This window comes from Toxorhynchites rutilus, chromosome 1, assembly GCF_029784135.1.
Source record: "Toxorhynchites rutilus septentrionalis strain SRP chromosome 1, ASM2978413v1, whole genome shotgun sequence".
NCBI lineage: Eukaryota > Metazoa > Arthropoda > Insecta > Diptera > Culicidae > Toxorhynchites > Toxorhynchites rutilus.
Window position 1 is genome coordinate 78078468 of NC_073744.1, and position 20665 is coordinate 78099132.

Genomic DNA, 20665 nt, shown 5'->3' on the forward strand with positions numbered 1-20665 from the left:
AATCCAGGATAGAATGGTCACTAGCCGGCGCAATCATCAGCTCGTGTAGAGTTGTCATGAGCGGTACAACCTTTGGCTCTTGTTGAATGATCAGTGGACTGCACAACCTTCGGCCCGTGCATCTGTAAAGAGTGTGTGTATGTATTGCCGCGACTAAGTAAAAGTTTATCGATCGGATAGGAGGGATATGAAATGGGGACACAATGAAGGAAACATCATTAAACGTTGACATCGGCGTTTCTGAGGAACAGGTATAGATGAAGCAGAAGATCAGGATCACGGCTACCTAAGATATCCCGGACGGGGATATCCGATTGTCTGCCTTGTGCTCTCAGTGCTCTAGAGAGCTGAGAGCGAGTAGCATGGAACCGGATACACGGCCAGACAACATGCTCGATGTCGTGGTAGCCATCGCCACAATCACAAAGATTGTTTGCTGCGAGCCCAATGCGATAGAGATGCGCGTTTAGGTTGTAGTGATTGGACATAAGCCGAGATATCACGCGAATGAAATCACGACCTACATTCAATCCCTTGAACCATGCACTCGTCGAGACCTTAGGGATAATCGTGTGTAACCAACGACCGAACTCATCACCACTCCACATGCGCTGCCAACTTACGAGCGTATACTGACGAGGAATGTGGAAAAATTCATTATAAGCAATTTGCCTTTCAAAAAGTGTGCCTTCTAAAGCGCCCACCTTAGCTAGCGAGTCCGCTTTCTCATTCCCCGGAATGATTGATGATGATTAAAACAGATGATTGTAACTAATTTTATGAACAAATGAAAATTCAAAAAAAATACCGCAGGACTTTTTTGACTGCCTAATATTTGGCCAATTAAGTAGAAAGACAGAATATTGAATTGCAAGTAACTGCATCAAAGTTTTTGGAAACATGAGTTTCCGAAGATATAATTAAAGTTCCTCTTAACATGTCCGTTTTACCCCACCTCCCCTTACAGTAACACGTCATGACAATTTATTGCGCTTTGGCCTGGGAATAGCATAGGTTGTGTCGGTTGCTCAAGATAGCGGCTCGCAAGTGATTGTATTCTTTCACTTGGTTGTATCGTAGGAATCGCAGCCGTTCGCGTACATGTCACACGACACGTTGTAGCGTTTTCCTAAAGATTTCGCCAACGACACGATCGTAAGCGTAGGCGAATATCTAATATATCAACGAATAAATACTGATAATGTCATTCACAAATATCAACAACGAATAAATTGAAATTGAAAATCGTTGAGTAGTAGTTCGCCTCAGCTGAGCAAGTCCGTGGATGAAGGAAGTGGCAATTTTGCTATGATTGTAAATTAGAGACATCATTTCAACGATATGAATTTTGATTTTATTTATTGCATTTTTCAACTTTACGAACAAAATCTATTACTTTTTTTTCTTTTTACATTTAACTTTTGAGAGATCAAACATACCAACTTCCGTTGAAATCGTTCCATTCCTTCTTTTTATCGACCACATTCGAATAATTTTGTAGATCGTTGAAGCATACAAACACGCATAAAATACATTAATTATGTTTTATTTAACACCGAAAAAAATCTCTAGAAATAATTTAAATGGCAGAACAACGTTTGTCGGGTCAGCTAGTACATCTATATAAATATCCGAGGTTTGAGCAAAATCAGAGCGTTTCTTTACTGTCGATCGGTCGATTACGATTTTTCCTTGCACGCCCCAAATTGCACAGACTAAAAATAGGAAAATTGAGTGAGGGAGAGGGAGGCAAGTTGGCGAGGGAGGCAAGATGACGAATCGGTAATTTCGGTAATCGGACCCGTTGTAATGAAGGTAGCGCCACGTACTTTTTACTGAAGATGCATCATAACAATGCCAAACTTTGTACTCGGTAACTCTGCCGAAAACTTTATCACAAAAAAAGTGAAAAATAAAAATGAGAAAAATCGAAATTTTTAATTATTTCCGTTTTTTATTTCAAATTTCATTATCCACTTTATGAGAAAAGTTAAAATTTCAAAATAATTTTATACATGATAAAGGTACTCTATGGTACATAATCTGTTTGTTTCCGGCGAGTTTCAGTAATGAATTTTTTTCAACTAAATTTTTTTATTGAAAAAGTCGCTTGGGGCAAGTTGACGAACTGCAACATTATGTTAATTTTTGGTTTTTTATTGCAGATGGTTAGAACTTATAAGCGAAAAAGAGACCAATATTGGTCGAACACCAGTTTGGAGAATGTTATGAAAGCTATAGAAGAAGGTTTGTCTGTTCTGGGTGGTTCAAAACACTTCGGTGTGCCAGAACCGACTTTGAGACGCTATCGACGAAAATATCCAGACATGGAGGTTAGATTTTCAATTCAGCATTTGCGAAATATTAAATCTGTATCAATTTCAGGATACGTCGTCCAATAAAGGCCGCTTCAAAGCCACATTCAGGTCCAACTTCGAAAAATTGCCTATTCGTTTGCGGTTAAAAATGGCATAGAGCACCCTTTCAAATGAACATGCGCTGGACGGACATGGGTTGAAATGTGTATGAAGGCTTATAAGCTATCTTTGAGAAAGCCAGAAAATATCTCAGCGGCTCGATTAATGGCGTTCAATAAAGAAAATTGTGACTTATTTTTTCGAGCTTTGGGAGATATACGAGCTCAGTATCGTTTTCCTGCGTGTAACATTTACAGTGTTGATGAAAATGGCATTTCCACTGTTCCAACCAAGGATATATAAATAATTGTTATTACATTTTGTTGATTTTTAGGTGATAAAACCATATCCGCCAACTTGCCTCCAGGCATTCGCCATCTTGCCTCCACGTGGAGGCAATATGGCGAATTCGACGCTTTTTGCGCAAAGCTTTTGGGTGGACAAGTTTTTTAGTTTTTTTGCCCATCCAATAGATAATATGATAAAAAACACTTCAGGCTATATGAATCAGCATCAACATTAGAAAAAAATAATTCCAAGATCCAGGGCTCGCCAAAGCTTAACGTCGCCAACTTGCCTCCCTCTCCCCTATGCGAAGATAAAAATCAAAACTTTATCGACCGCCATTGACTACCGGCTTCGGGCGCATTTGCTCTCAGTTTAGGCTAATTTTTCGTTACATATCGTGTTACGCTTATTTCTTTTGTTCCAAAGGAAGGTAAATTTACTGAACTTATACTTATACTATGAATCGAAGAGCCGATCAATAGGCTAGCGATTAGGAAGCGGTCGATAATGTGTTAAGATGAGATTTGAATGAATTTTTAAATTGTGCTTTCAACTCTGAAACGAATTGACGCTGAATACTACTTTTGTAGGAGGCAAATACGATCGGGTCGACCGCTCGACTCGAAATGCAGAATATGGCCCTGTTTTTGTGAATTATGTCCAACTCGACAGTCGAAAAAACATGGAAGTGTGGATGTTCAAAGTTCTGATTTAGATTACGCTGTTGACGTTTAACACGTTTGGCCTCTTGTCTATTTTCTAGTCCGACTATTTTCACCTCATACAATAAATATATATATATATATATATATATATATATATATATATATATATATATATATATATATATATATATATATATATATATATATATATATATATATGGGAGCTGGGACCAATGAAAAGCGCAGCAAGAACAGTCTGAGTTCAACGTGTTAATGTACTTGAGACGCATTTTTCATTGTAAAATTCAAAGTGCATCTCATGACTTTGTTGACTCTCAGTATGACAGATAAAACAGTCTAATCATTCAGAAAAACATGTTGGTTTGACCAATTTAGCATAGCCATGAATAATATGTTCGTATATTACGTGAAATATTCACGAGTAGATGAGAATGATCACAACAGCATTAGAACAGTTTCGAAACCATATACTCTACAAGCTACCGCTACCCACCACCGATAAAACCGCGTATACTTACAAGCGCCCCCAATTAACATCCGATCTACATAGTGCCCCGTTCGGAGCGTTGTTCCTCCAACCGAGTGTCTGTCCAGTAGTACCCTTGGTGGCCATCAACCAGAGGGTGGCATACAGTGACAAAACCAGTCTGCTGTCGCAACACAGTCGCGTCCCGTCGTTGATCATTTCGGAAGCCCCCGAAAAAGTTTTTAATTACACACTATTCATCGCCAGCATAATTCTGCGCTGTTTTTGTACAAATAAGTCAACCGTAGCTCTCCACACATCACATAATTTTCTCAGAGCTAATTATCGCCACGTGTGTCGCCCCCCGTAATGGAGCTGAATCTGTCCACAGGGGCGTACATGTGCGTGTGTGTGTATGGGTTGAAATCGAAAGTGACTGCAACACAATGCGCCATTGTTTTGACAGTGTTTGACATCAAATTGCTCGTGCAAACGCGATGAAAGTCGATTGGTGCGTGTATTTCGCTGATCGTTGGTCGTCATCTACTGCCACCGCCCCGAAAATAATAAGTAGCCCTCGATCTAATTGATTGTGAGATGATTTTATGGATGTGCTCTTGGGGATGATGATTAGCTTACGAATGGTTGATGCACATGGTGGAAGCGGTAATGTAAATCGGAGGGGGTCTTGAAGGGCGATTTGCGTTGACACTACGGTACGCGGTGTTGTATTGTGCATTGTGTTTTGTGATGGTTAATTTGGTGTTTTGATTATTGTTATGGGTCAGAGTTCAAATGTGTTTTGGGTGGCAATAAAAATCAGTAATTCATCGATTTTTTTTACATGAGTCATATATATACTATTTATTAAACTGTTTTGATACTGCACAAGCGAGATAAATCTGTTTTCGTTTTGGTTCTGTTGCAAAACTTACACTATTATATTATATAGAGATGGTTATTTATAAAAGATTCTGCTTGGTTCACAGTACAAAATATTTACAGTCGAATATTTCAGCTTCTGTTGGTTTGATGATGGCAACTCTCCGCTGCACTTTTTCCAGAGTTTGTTAATGATACATTAAAAATATTAATTTTGAAATGTTCACACCGCAAATTTATGAAATTCAGCCGAAAGCGAAAAATGTGCGTCACAGGCAACACCTTCGTGTTCATTTTTATTACAATACTACAACTTACAGATACGATATTACCCGCAATGCAGAGGGTTTTGGTCACATAACGCTCAAATCAGTAGAACAACGAACTAACATAATCCAAAACCCCTCTGTTGCGATTGTTTTGATTATTTGCCGGAGTTCGGCGTTGATTTGTATTTACCTGTGGGCTGATGCCCAGCATCTTCAACGATGGCGGCACGTTGACCTGATCCGGGATACGAACGTGGCCGAAGTCGACGGTGAATGCCTCGCACCAAACACCAAAGTGCCCGATATCGAACACAGTCAAATCACCGGGCAGGGTCAACACGATGGTCTTCTTGTCGTAACGACGCAGCGGAGTTTCCTTGCCGTTCTCGTCCGGAATGCGAATACCCTGGGAAGTGGGCTTCGACCCGCGGCCCACCCAGAATTTTGCATCTGCCGGAAAGTACGAAAAATGTACGAAACAATAGAAACTTATCGGTCTCCCGTTCATCCGATCGGAACCCTACCTGGTGCTTCTCCATCGTAGTTAAAGTTTGGTATCAACAGCGTCTGCGCGTCCACAATCACAATACTGTCCGAACTAACGTCGTGTATTCCCGATAGCGCCCCGATTTTTGTTGGCCGCGGAAAATCCAAATCATTTCGGATGACCACATCGCCGAAATTTACGCTGAAATCATCACACCAAATCGAGAACCACCGGATATCGCGTAGTGTCTTGCCTTCCGGAAGGGAAAGCGTGATGTCCTCATTGCGATACTTTCGTAGAATGCCAGCGCGTCCCCTTTCGTCTCGCAGCCGGTAAGCACCTTTGTTGCTTGGAGCTCGAGTATTGCCGACATAAAAATAGGCCGCTGCGTCCAAAAATACATCTTTAAGAATCCCGAATACAGCACAACTAAACGTTCCACTTACCAGGACCTTCGCCATCGTAGTTTAAATTCTTCAGAAACAAAGTCCGGGCATCTACTGCGTAAACCGACCCGGAAACACCATGATGCAGCTGGGTAAGATCGCCGATCTTTGTCCCGTAGTAACCTTGGAGAGCTTGCGCGATAGTTAGCACATTACCTATAAAAAATAAAAAGAAGCCATGAAATGTGAAGCTGAGAGCGCGATTCACTGTAAACCCTTAAATTCATTGTCCCTTATTCCATGGAAAGCAATTGAAAGTTAAAAGGTTACGCTCGTGTATCCATTTCGATTTTACTGTCACTCTCTAACCAGCGACACTGTGAACAGGTTCATAAAATAACCGGGTCAACGACTTCCACACCGCACGAACCGAACTGCATCGAGCGTAAACATCGCGCGACGTGTGATCGTGTCGAGCTGTCACTTTTGTAACACACTTCGTCAACGATTGACAAAACAAAATAAAACGAGCTGTCTTGAAGGATAATTTGGGGGACTGATTAGAGGTTTCGTAGTTCGTATGTTTTACCCATATTTTGACTATCGTTCGATCGCAGTTCCAACCACGCTCTAATGATAGGACTGCGTCTACCGATCGACAAAATTGTTAACTTTCGCTGTGGCTCGTGCAGAAGATGGCAACGCAGTGGATCATCGATTGTCTATAAACGCCTTCTGGTGGCGCTCAATCAAAAGCTTGTAAATTGATATGGCCATTTCCATGCCGACAACAAACGTGAGAAACTGTTCGCTCGAATAAGAAACAACCTTGCGCTCGATGATCGGCATCTGATTACCGTTTGTGGTTGAAGTTGGTGTATGAATCGGCGAAGAGGCAAAGAGAGGCAAAAACAAAAGGCGCAAATTGCCTAATCAAATCGCTAATCGCTTTGATTGATCGATTGCGCAATGGCTCGCTGGCCTGCCGTGGTGTCGGTTTTTGCACTGAATAACCTAACCGATGGATTGACAGAGAACGCGGAGGAAACTGTCACCCAGCGGAGTTACAGATCGGGGAGTTCAATGGCTGGGGAGAACAGATTTGAGGCTTTTTGAATGGAACAGACCGAAGAATTATTAATTGTTTCATTGTAAACGGATAATGTGTGTTGCGTATAGCTTATTAGAATTCAAAACATGTCTTGCACAGTGTGATAATTCGACAACTAGATGCTTACCTCACGTATTCAAGGGCTTGTTGATATGTTTTGGCACACATTCGGTCAAATATATACCGGGAATTTGTGATTTTAGATCTTCCCGCTGAAAATTTTTCAAATTCAGTTCAACAAAATACAAAACACAAAATACAAAAAAATTATACTAAATTGGATAATTCTTAGATATTGATATGTTTAGTTTTAGAAATTAGGTTAGTAAGAAGTGCGATTTCATGAAAATTAAAAAAAAATGCAGGCTGTGGAAACAAGGAAAAAATGCTACAAACAAATTTGTTTTTGTGCGATAGACAGGTACAGCACAGAAAAATCGCATAAAAACGTACTAAACTTCACCAGTAATTTCAAAAAATAGTTTTCGCTACACAGTTTGAAAAACAAAATTATGCGGTAGATAGGGACCACATTGAAAAATTTCCAAAAGTAAATACCGTCGATGGGGGTGAAAATCGGTTATAGGGGCAAAGGTGCGCACCGCACGAGGCAAAAGTGCGCACTTATTGAATTGAACTTCTTAGATAACTTATACCAAAAATGAATGCTTTATCATCAGAAGCGAGAGAAGCATCATTACTAGAGAGTGTAGGCACCGTCCAGTAGGCAGGAGGGGGATGTTCTATGGTTTTTATGGGTGGAGAAGAGTAGGTGTTATGGTCGAACATACCACGTGGAAATTTTTGGGAGGAAGGAGATTGACAATATAAGATATCCGAAACTGTCCAACATTTGAAACAGAATTTGTTTGTATTAACAAACTAACTAGCCCTGCGAACTTCGTCCCACCCACAATTGATATATTGATATGAATCATTTCAAACACTCAAGAAATTATTATTATGTATGTAACCTATACTCGCGAATGCATGGTGAAAATAAAAACATTTTTCATTTGAAATTAATTTTGAATTATTTTTAAGCAATTGTTTATTTTTATTCCTCATCTTGGATTTCGGTTCTGAGGATTCCGACGCTTAGAGCGCTGTTGCTTCGTTACGCTGTTGTGGGGTTCGAAGAGACAGACGATGGTTCCTCATGAAGCTAGAATCCGAATCTCATCCTGCCAGTTTTGCATCTTGGTTGAATTCGTGCTGGAGGTTGTTGGCTTCCGCCGCAAAATCAAACGCCAGACGTCGTAAATCTTTGAGAATCATACCACAGAAAGCTTTGTCCAGTACCCTGCAATGGTCCGCCAGATCCTCTGACTGTTCACTCGTTAATACCTATCTGAACCGCCCCTGGTGCTCGCTGACACATCCCAGCAGAAGTAGAAATGTCAATAAAAGAAGATTCAAATCATAAACCACTTTCTGATATGAGCCTCTTCCTCGGAGCTGATTCAAAAATTTCGAAGTCTGCCGCAATCGAACGCTTTGAGACTCCCTCCCGAAGCCTCTGTCGGGACATTTGAGCATTTCTGGAGTGTATTTGTTCAAATCAGTTTTCTTCTTGTGGGTCCCGTTGAAAATTTTGTTCGAAACATTTTAGATTTTTTTTTCAGAGCAAAACGCTAGTGCGAACTTTTACCCCACGGCCACTGCGCACCTTTGCCCCACAAGCAATTTTTGAACTAATCGAATTTTTTAAAAAAGCTCTTGAACTTTTCCAAAAAAACGAATACGCACTATCATCTACTATAGAATAACTTGACAGTGTAGTTTCGAACTTTCCAGTTATTTGAGGTAAGTAAATCGTCATCTCCAAAACTGAAAAAATAGATCAAAACATCGCAAAACTCTTTTTACCTCATAACTTTGCGTTATGAAATGTATATGTGTGAGCTGCTGGTGTAATAATGTATTATACGAATACACTGTTGTCGAATTTTTATGCTCGTTTGCTTCAAAAAGGCCAATGTGCACTTTTGCCCCGTGCGCACCTTTTCCCCGCACTACTCTATTATTTAATAAGTCATCAAAGTTTGATTCGTAAATAGCCATCAAATAACACCTCAGAAAAAATCTCATGCTCAGCATTATACAGAACTACTAAAAATTATAAATATTGGATAGAATTATTCTTTAAAGTCTTGCCAGATGAGTCATTACTGATTTTGAACATGAATTTTTTTTTGCATTCGAATTTCTATATTTTCACAATAATCTCTTATTTACACCGAGAGGGGGTAAGCATGGGTCAAGCACAACATTGAATTCCACTATTCCGATATAGTGATTGTCAGATTTTCATGAAAATTGGTACTTTTATTCCTTATCGTAGAATATTAGACCAGTATTTTTAATTTTTTTCACCAGGGTGGCCATTTTCATTTTATGGTGGTCCGAAAAATCATCTTTCCCCCCGTTTTTTTCAAAACTGACCTTTTTAAATAATTCATAACTTTTGTACTACTGGACCGATTGAGATGATCGGTATATCAAATTTAAGTCAATGAAATAGTTTTGTTTGAAAAACATTTGAAAAAAAAAACAGATCTTGTTTACGTAATTATTGATTGTAATTGTGTTTCATAGCTTAAATGGTTTCGGAACTAAGGTCACTATAGGTTTTATATTTTTTCTTGAAAGCTGAGGCTGTTTTACATAACATATCCGATTTTCTAAGGATTTTTTTCGTTTTCGAGCGATTTTTTTTTAAGTTAACGTGTTTTCAGTTTTCGTTCAATATTCCTATGCGACTGGACAACATCTATTCGACTAGAATCCAATTTTTATGCATATGTGATATTTCATGTGGCTTAAATCTGGTATATCGATCTTCTGAATCGGTTCGGCAGTTAAAAAGTTATGAATTTAAAAAATAGTTATTTTTTGAAAAAAGGGAGATATATAGTTTTTTGGACCATCGGTTAATTTAGAGAAATTATAACTCAATAACACAAAATAACGCATCTCTGAATTTTGTAATTATCTAAAATATAAATATAAAAAAAAATATAGTGCCCTTGGTCTCGAGACAATGTAAGTTATAAAAAAAATACAATAAATTTTAGTAATTACAAGACCAAAACCCCAAATTTATGCAAGTATTAGAATTTTCAAAAAGAGTCTAGCTAATTGGCTTCAATTTGATACGTCGATCATCTGAATCTGTGCAGTATTTGAAAAGTTATGAGTTTTAAAAAAAAGTGATTTTTGGAAAAAATAGGAAAAAATTATCTTTCGGACCACCCTAAAATGGAAATGGTCACCTATTTAATTTGATATGTAGATCATCCGAATCGGTACAGTAGTTCAAATGTTATGAGTTGAAAATAATAAAAGTCATTTTTGGAAAAAAAAAAATTATGTTTTGGGCAACCCTAAAATGGAAATGATCACCCTAATGATGAAAAATACGGGTCTAATGTTTTGCTATAAAGAACAGACTACCACTACTACCACTTTTCACGAAAATCTGAGAACCATCGGTTTGACATGGAATGGCTGTATATAAACATTTCCATTGTACTTCTAGGTGGATTTACACTATTTTCGTAACTCAATAAATCCATGTCAACAAGCGGCTGGAGTTCTGGAATCGCATTATTTGGTCAGATGGGTCCAAGTTCGAGCGGTTTAACAAAAAAGCGACCCCGAGTGTGGCGGAAGAGTGACGAAAGCCTCCAGGACCGGTTATGAAGCACGGTGGTGAAAGCATCATGGTGCGGCGCTGTTTCACGTAGGCTAGGGTGAGAAACTTAGCGCAGGTCAACGGTATTAAAGGGTGTGTCACATCAAATTGCATCACGGAAAAAACGCTGTAGAAATTTAATTTTTAGTAATTATATCTTCAGCTTACGCTTATAATCAGATAAGAGTGTATAGATCACGTTGGCCATGCTTCACTGTAAATTTTTCGTAAATTTGGAAAAATGTCGTCGAACGAAAAAGAGCGTAGTGAATTAATCCTGTGCACTCATTTCGAGAATCCGGAGTTGTCACATCGAAACATCGGTAAGATGCTGGGAATCGTCCAATCCACGGTCAGCAAAGTACTAAAACGATACTTCGAGAACCTAACCATCGACCGGAAGGTGAAGAACGGCAAAAATGGATGCTCCGTCAGTGAAAAGATCACAAGCGCGTAGTTAAGCAGTTTAGACGTGACCCGAGAAGTTCGGTCCGGGATGTCACCAATAAGCTGAATTTGTCAAGTTCATTCGTCCAGCGGACCAAGCAGCGGGAGGGCCTGCGTACATACAAGGTTCAGAAGGCTCCTAACCGCGACGAAAGGCAAAACATGGTGGGGAAGACGCGAGCCCGGAAGCTGTACACCGAAATGCTGACGAAGCCGCATTGCCTGGTAATGGACGACGAAACCTACGTCAAAGCGGACTTTCGTCAGCTGCCAGGCCTGTTGTTCTTCTCCGCAGAGGACAAATTCAGCGTTCCGGAGGAGATTCGCAAGCAGAAACTATCCAAGTTTGCCAAAAAGTACATGGTGTGGCAAGCGATCTGCTCTTGCGGAAAGCGGAGCGCCCCCTTCGTGATGACCGGTACGGTAAACGGGCAGGTTTACCTTAAGGAGTGCCTACAGAAGCGCTTACTACCACTATTGAAGCAGCACGAGGACCCGACCATCTTCTGGCCGGATCTCGCTTCGTACCACTATTCAAAGGACGTGTTGGAGTGGTACGAAGCCAACGGGGTCACCTTCGTGCCAAAGGAAATGAACCCGCCCAACGCGCCGGAGCTTCTCCCAATAGAGAAATATTGGACGATTATGAAGCAGGCCCTCCGGAGGAACGCAAAAGTTGTCAAATCGGAGGCGGACTTCAAGAGAAAATGGATTTCTGTTCAAAAAAAACTACAACCTGACGTTGTACAGAACCTTATGGACGGGGTAAAGAGGAAGGTGCGAGCATACGGGCTTGGGCTCGATGTATGAATAAAAAGAAAATGCCAAAAGTTGTTTAATAGTTTTTATTTTACTGTCTAAAATTTTCAAAAGGATCGGTCTACTGGGCGAATTTCTACAGCGTTTTTTCCGTGATGCAATTTGATGTGACACACCCTTTATGACTGCCGATGGTTACATCGACATTCTGTGCGAGAACATGAAAATGAGACTAGGCCTTCCAGCAAGATAAGAACCCGAAGCATACTGCGATGAAAACAGCAGCATTCTTCCGATCGGCCCGGATCAAACCAATGGTGTGGCCACCCCAAAACCCCGACTTGAATACTATTGAAAATTTATGGGTGATCCTGGACAATAAGATGGACAAATCTGGCGTTACGAACGAGCAAAACTATTTGGCTGCGTTGAAGAAGGTTTGAGACGAGCTAGATCTCCTACACCTTCAGAACCTCGAGAAGAGTATGCCAAAGCATTGTCAGTTGGTTCTCGAGACCAAAGGGGGTCGTATTGACCATGAAGTACATTTTTTATGTCATACCCTGAAAAAGCCCATTTAGGAACAAAAGACATTTTTTGTTTTTCTGAAAAATAAATGAAACGGCGATATGGTTCACTAATTACATACTATTAAAAAACTTATAACATTGGAACACTTCGATTTCAAATGGGGGTATAATTTTTTGTACTCATCACTGTAAATTAATCTAGTACTATGCCAAGAAAGTGAAAAAAAATTCGAAGTATAAAAAAAATATACCACACAAAATTATTAAAATTCTGAAGAAATCATGTCTATAAAAAATCACACATATCAGACATATCTAAATATCCACTCAAATGTAGGAATACATTTAAATACAATTAGAGCACAACTGGGTCTCAATCATAAAAAAAATCAACAATTTTTTTTAGTGCTTGAACTTTTGATGAAAAAGTTGATGGGGTTGAGCTTAGGGGCACAGACGGGATCTTGACATAGGACTGTGATTGTGTGTTTGTCATTTTTCAAAATCTGTAGTTTTTTCTCTTTTGATGCATCAAATGGAAGCCCTGAAAGAACTGTTCCCTGTATGAACTTGTATCCTTGAAACGGGTTAGATGAGAAAACATGATAGAATCCGGAACCACTTTCTGTTCAAACATGTACACAAAAATACCATTACTACCCTTTTCTTCTCTTTATTCAATTATGCAGAAGAGGAAACGAGGAGTCATAATTTATCATTTTCAAACACAATATTAAATAGTTAAGATCTACATAAATATAAACCTAAGTCATATAAAACTATGATCATAGAAATGAATTATGGATAAAAATAGCATTTTCTCCTTCGTTGTCACGTTATCCGGAACATTATTTGCAAGAAAGACATATATGGGGAACATAAAATTAAGATCGCGACTACTCAAGTTATCATAATCTGGTAAGCCTGAGTATACACTTTCAAGCAGACTTCCTGTGCGAGCGCTTTATTTTCGAGAGACGAGTATCGATTTTCTCTTCCTCACAACCCTTCCATGTGCAAGCGATGATATCGGGCTTTAGCACACGAGCCTGGGTTCGGCTCCTTCTCTTCTCTTCCGTAGAATATTGAGATGTGCTCAAGAATACTTCCTTGCACCTCAATATGAGTGATGCACATGTGTTGGTGAGACTTTCTCGTGTGTCTGCCTCAAAGTGACATTTGGTGCTGTCGGGGGAAGTGATGCTTCTGGTGTTAAAATTTTAATCTTCGTTATATGGCACGTAAAACAATTAGTGATGAAGAACTGTTTCTGTTTTTCTGTTTTTCCAATCAATTCATTCATTTGTTGCACACAGTTCACAATGATTGTGTGAGATATGAGGCTGAATAGGGCAAAGCACATTGTCTCTTCTACGTGCTGTGCGAGATCTCAGAAGGCCTAACCAAATGTCACTTTGAGGCAGGTACACGAGAAAGTCTCGCGAGCACTAATGCACGAGCATCTCTTAGTGTACACAACACATGTGCATCGTTCGCATCGAACGCGACGAGGCATTTCCTGAACACATCACGAAATTTCACGTAAGAGAAGAGCAAGAACCAATCTCAAGCTCGCGTGCTAAAGCCCGGTCTCATTGCTTGCACATGGAAGGGCTGTGAGGAAGAGAAAATCGATACTCGTCTCTCGGAATTCCAGCGCACACAGGAAGTCTGCTCGCTCGGCTGCCTTCTACCTCGTATATTTGTTGCAGACAGCTCCCAATGACTTTGTGAGATGCGAGACTGGATAACGCAAAGCACACTGTCTCTTTTGCGTGCTGTACGAGATCTCGGAAAGTCTACTTTCGAGCTTTTAAATCATCAGCCAGTTAAATTCATTAATTACATTTTTTACATAATCAAGCAACATGCTCGATGTTATGACGTCCTGGACCACAATCACATATATTGTAAGTAGCAAGACCTACACCAGGGGTTCTCAAAGTGGTCGATATCGACCCCTTGGGGTTTAAGATGCTGTATAAGTTGTCTTACGTGGACTAAAGGGTGTGTCACATCGAATTGCATCACGGAAAAAACGCTGTAGAAATTCGCCCAGTAGACCGATCCTTTTGAAAATTTTAGACAGTAAAATAAAAACTATTAAACAACTTCTGGCATTTTCTTTTTATTCATACTTCGAGCCCAAGCCCGTATGCTCGCACCTTCCTCTTTACCCCGTCCATAAGGTTTTGTACAACGTCAGGTTGTAGTTTTTTTTAACAGAAATCCATGTTCTCTTGAAGTCCGCCTCCGATTTGACAACTTTTGGGTTCTTCCGGAGGGCCTGCTTCATAATCGCCCAATATTTCTCTATTGGGCGAAGCTCCGGCGCGTTGGGCGGGTTCATTTCCTTTGGCACGAAGGTGACCCCGTTGGCTTCGTACCACTCCAACACGTCCTTTGAATAGTGGCACGAAGCGAGATACGGCCAGAAGATGGTCGGGCCCTCGTGCTGCTTCAATAGTGGTAGTAAGCGCTTCTGTAGGCACTCCTTAAGGTAAACCTGCCCGTTTACCGTGCCGGTCATCACGAAGGGGGCGCTCCGCTTTCCGCAAGAGCAGATCGCTTGCTACACCATGTACTTTTTGGCAAACTTGGATAGTTTCTGCTTGCGAATCTCCTCCGGAACGCTGAATTTGTCCTCTGCGGAGAAGAACAACAGGCCCGGCAGCTGACGAAAGTACGCTTTGACGTAGGTTTCGTCGTCCATTACCAGGCAATGCGGCTTCGTCAGCATTTCGGTGTACAGCTTCCGGGCTCTCGTCTTCCCCACCATGTTTTGCCTTTCGTCGCGGTTAGGAGCCTTCTGAACCTTGTATGTACGCAGGCCCTCCCGCTGCTTGGTCCGCTGGACGAATGAACTTGACAAATTCAGCTTATTGGTGACATCCCGGACCGAACTTCTCGGATCACGTCTAAACTGCTTAACTACGCGCTTGTGATCTTTTCACTGACGGAGCATCCATTTTTGCCGTTCTTCACCTTCCGGTCGATGGTTAGGTTCTCGAAGTATCGTTTTAGTACTTTGCTGACCGTGGATTGGACGATTCCCAGCATCTTACCGATGTTTCGATGTGACAACTCCGGATTCTCGAAATGAGTGCACAGGATTAATTCACTACGCTCTTTTTCGTTCGACGACATTTTTCCAAATTTACGAAAAATTTACAGTGAAGCATGGCCAACGTGATCTATACACTCTTATCTGATTATAAGCGTAAGCTGAAGATATAATTCCTAAAAATTAAATTTCTACAGCGTTTTTTCCGTGATGCAATTTGATGTGACACACCCTTTAACTTGACTAATATTAAAGAAAAAGTATTATTATTGTAATTCACATTAATATTGATTAATTACAAGGGGCTGTCCATATACCACGTGGACAGAAAAAGCACAATATATGTCAATTCAAAATAATACAAATTCAAGAAAATAATTAAATATCGAAAAAATCTAATAAGCAGTAGTATACAGTAGTATACACTCGACAAAAAAACTAGAGGAATAGAGTAGAAAGTCAAAATTTTTAGTTGGTTTTTGGAATATTTTAACTAAAAATCAATGAATGAACATGGGATACACCCAATGAGGTACATATGTCTAAAAAACTTACATTTTGATGATGTCATGAGCCAAAATGCACATTAAATCTTCTAACCGATTGTTTTTAATAGATGACAATTGCATTGTGACTTACTTCCACCATTTAAGGAGCAAAAAGATCCAGAGAACAGTCGTATTCTTAGTACTCGGGAATAGCAGTTTTTTCAATGAAATGTTACTCAATTGTAAATTGTTTTTCTCAAATCACATACACTGACACTGGGAGCATTGAAAATATCATCATATCATCGCGAAAATAATGAAAATTGGTTTTTTCTATGAAGGTGAGAGAGTGAAAATGACACACAAAAATATCACTTTATTAATCTTTTCCGACATTTCACAAATATCCACTGCACACTGTCACATTATGCTCATATTTAGTGGGAATTCCAAGAAAATATCTGTTTTTAATTGATAAAAGAAGCTTACCGAAAAAGGGAGTAGAAGGTAATTGAATGTTCACAAAAATATTGACGTCATGAAGTGAAAAGTAGCTATGGCAGTGCATGCTATCACACCTATTTTTAAACTTTCAACTTTCAAGTTTTGATACACTCTAAATACGTACACATTCTCATCTTGATGTGTGTAGGTGTAGTGGACAAAAATATCAGAAAGGAATAGAAAATTCGATTTCTTTTTATGTTTTCTTAGCTTTTGTAATCTAACAGAACAATGTTCTAACCAAGTCTATAGCAAATTCAGTTAAGCTTTTCAGCTCTTTTCAGCTCTGGAAAAAGCTTTCGAACAAAGATCAATTTCGCTAGCGCAAACATCAAATGGACTAACAACACTTGTCACTATGTAATTGTAAAACATATGGAAATTTAATTTTCCGAACTTTTTCCTTCAGAGTTTTCCGAAAATTTTCAATTGTCATGTTTGGTTGGAATATTTTTGGTTGAAATATGTGCCATATATTTATGGGACCCCCTCTCCATTCTAGAGGAGGGAGTGACCCCCATCATCATAGAAACATTTCTCATACCCAAAAACCCTCACATCCAAAATTGTGCTTGATTAGTTCTCGAGTTATGCAGAAGTTCGTGTTTGTGTGCCCCCTGTAATTTGTGTTTCATTTGTATGGCAGCCCCCCCCACCCCCTTTAAAGAGGGGAGTGGAGTGTTTAACCACCATAGAAACATTTATTGTACCCTAAAACCTCCATATGCTTAATTTGGTTCCATTTGCTTGATTAGTTCTCGAGTTATGCAGAAATTTGAGTTTCATTTCTATGACAGAGCCCCCTCCCCCCTCAGAAAGGTGGGACCACTTTAGAAATGTTTCTTGCCCCTTAAAACCTCCACATGCCAAATTTGGTTCAGTTTGCTTGATTAGTTCTTGTATTATGGAGAAATGTATGCTTCATTTGTATGACGCCCCCTCCCCCCCGCCACTCAGAGAGAGGAGTGTCTATTCACCATGGAAACGTTTCGTGTCCCCTAAAACATTTGCACTACAAATTTGGCTCCAATTGCTTGATTAGTTTTCGAATTATGCAGAAATTTGTCTTTTAGTTGTATGGCGGCCCCCCTTAGAGAGGGGTGGTGGAGATTCTAACCATCATGAAAACATTTATTGCACCCTAAAACCTCAATATGCCTAATTTGGTTTCATTTGCTTGGTTAATTCTCGAGTAATGCAGAAATTTATGTTTCATTTCTATGGCAGCCCCACCTTAGAGAGGGGGGTGGAGTGTCTAACCACCATAGAAATATTTATTGCACCCTAAAACCTCATTATACCTAATTTGGTTTCATTTGCTTAATTAAATCTCGGGTAATTTAGAAATTTATGTTTCATTTGTATGGCAGCCCCCACTTAGATAGGGGGTGGAGTGTCTAACCACCAAAGAATCATTTATTGCACCCTTAAACCTCCATATACCAAATTTCGTTTCATTTGCTTGATTAATTCCCGAGTAATGTTCAAATTTGTGTTGAATTTGTAAGGTAGCCCCAAAAACCATTACATACAAATTTTCATGTTGATCGGTTCAGTAGTTTCCGAGTCCATAAGAATCAGACAGACAGAAATCCATTTTTATATATATATATATATATATATATATATATATATATAAATATATATATATATATATATATATATATATATATATATATATATATATATATAGATTCGCTTGTTGTCAGTCAAATACTTTTGTGACGTGACCACACATGACTTTTTGCGGTTTCCGACTGTTGAATATTCATGTTGTAGTTTAAGCTTCGTTTCAAAATACACAAATTAACTTTGTTCTATGACTTGTCAACAATAGATGAACGTAAATTCCAGTATATTCAGTTTTCCAGAAAACTTACAAGAACCTTGCGAATATCGGCAAGCATTTGTGCAAGGACCCACAAGTGTTCTCACGTCACGAAATCAATGTATTAAATATAAATGTTTATATTAGTTCTTTCATGAATAATTCCCCCTTTCAATGATCCAATCAATAATTTTTCACACTTTGAAATTTGAGTTTCTGGTGCATAACCTCAACTGGTGGAAACTGGTCATAAAAGCAATTCGTACCTATTATTCAATCATATACACTCTCCACCTGACGTGATGAAAACCAACACATAACATCTTTTCGTCGAGTCCTACCGGAGATTTGAGAACAAAAATTGAAAGAAAAATTAAAATTAGACTGTGGCGTGAGATATTCTATTCACAGCATACAATCGACCCTCCGAAGCGTGTCGGGAAAAACCTCTGTTTGTGGATTTTAGCTGCAAGCAGACTAAAGAGAGTCTAGGATTGAATTCCTTCCTGCCTTGTTTGTATTAAAGAATCTTTAAAGTTTGCAGTTCATTCAGCTCTAAATTGAATTAGAAATGAATTTTCTTTTGTACTCGCAGAGCCTAGGTAATCATAAACTACTATTTTTGCTGGCGACTTAGTTTAAATTCAAGCTCACAAAACCCACTTAATCGTGGATTGCTAACTTGTATACCATAAATTTGGCACACGCTAATCGAAACTACTAGAGCTAACCCACTGTGAGTTTTGCAGCGGTCTTGCATAATAATATTCTTTCATCCATGCCAATCATCGTACTCCGATACAATGATGCCGTTCCGCTGCATTTGATCCATCCTCCCAAACACAATGGGGTCAGCTTGAGACGTCAAACCGAGATTGTATACCTCCACCCTCGTTGCATTGTAGCAATTAATTATCAACCGCAACCGAGTGCAATTGCTACAATCTCCTCTACATTGGACCAACCTTCGCAGCGAGGGTTCGTATTGTTACGAATCACCACCAAGAACCAAGCCAACAGCGGCGCCGTACAATGCACAACGATTTGGGTCCCACATCAACCGACAGCGGAGGATAATTACATAATCGAGGATTTTTATCTCGCACCAAAAGCACGAAATTCGGCCACCGCCGAGAGCGAGTGGACGCTCGTTTACCGACGATGACATGGTAAATTTATTATTCTGAAAAAAAAAACTGGAATTCAACCGGTTCCAGATTGCAAATAAGATGGTAGATTTCAGCAGACAATATGGCGCGCTGGTTCATTTTTTCTCTCGACTTGTGTCCATGGGTCTTGTTTGGAGTTGGTGGTCTGACAGACCTTGACTTTTGTGGAACTCTATGGCAAAAATAATACGAAGCCACCTTTTGAAACGATACGAAGTGACACACCGATTGTTGGATGTCATAATTATAACTGATTTGACACTCTGGACAAGCGTGAAAATTAAAATTTAGTTAGTTTCATTGCAAATTCGCCATTCTCGGAGAGTGTTGAATAACTTCAGGAATGAATTACTGTCAGTCATCGGTGTAAAGCTTACCCTTTCACTCGCAGTTTTACAATTATCCACACGACACACCAAGTCCACCAATCAAACATCGCTTGCGCGAATAGCATTTAACCTTTCGATAAATCACTTTTCCCGCACAGCGGAGACCGTCCATTACAAAACACGTTCTTCGGTGAGCCCTGTTCGCAAAAGCGCATGATCGAAAGGATTATTCATCTGGTCAGACTGGTTTTTGGCTGCATCGCGCGACCCAACAACTCGCGAAGTTGCATCTCCATCGTCAGGTAAGGTTCGCCTTTTGACGGCGCTTGCGGCCAGCGTTTGTTTTTACTGCACGGCTGGTTGAGATGAGATTCAGATGCTGTTAAACACACGAAAATTACCACCGCTCATTGACTCCAAGGATTCGCGCCACCAGCAACTCGGTAACCCGCTTAATGTTGGAGCCATCGTTTCGATGCTAATTGTTGATTACACTTCCAATTAGAGGCTTAATGGGGCGAACTAAATAGTGTGAACCCACAGCAGCCATGTTTGTCTATTCCGCGAGCTTCGTGTATGCTAATCATACACCTGATTTAACGTAAAACAATCATGTTAATTCAGCTTACAGTGGCTCGAAAGACAGAATGTAGTTATTCGGAGATCATTCAAGTTTAGACGGGCACATGAACGTTCATAAATCCTTTCTGGACTTGGCTTTGTTGAAATTTAGGAAGGTTTTGGTAGGATTAGCAGGAACCATCTACTATCAAACTCTTAATTCAAACACAGAAAAAATAGTAATAAGTATAACATTCATTATTGGGGATTAAAAACAATCCTTACCTTTTCCTTAAG

The 20665-nt window shown here is 39.7% G+C and overlaps 1 protein-coding gene across 1 annotated transcript in view; it reads right to left on the minus strand.

Moving 5' to 3' along the window:
- Positions 1-20665, minus strand: part of LOC129774688 (protein Skeletor, isoforms B/C) — a 45174-nt gene that overhangs the window by 11280 nt on the left and 13229 nt on the right. Inside the window, exons 2-4 of the mRNA XM_055778541.1 lie at positions 5942-6097; positions 5533-5880; positions 5199-5458 (exon numbers count right to left, since the gene is read on the minus strand). Of these exons, the coding sequence (XP_055634516.1) occupies positions 5199-5458; positions 5533-5880; positions 5942-6097 (764 nt within the window). The remainder of the gene's footprint in view (positions 1-5198; positions 5459-5532; positions 5881-5941; positions 6098-20665) is intronic.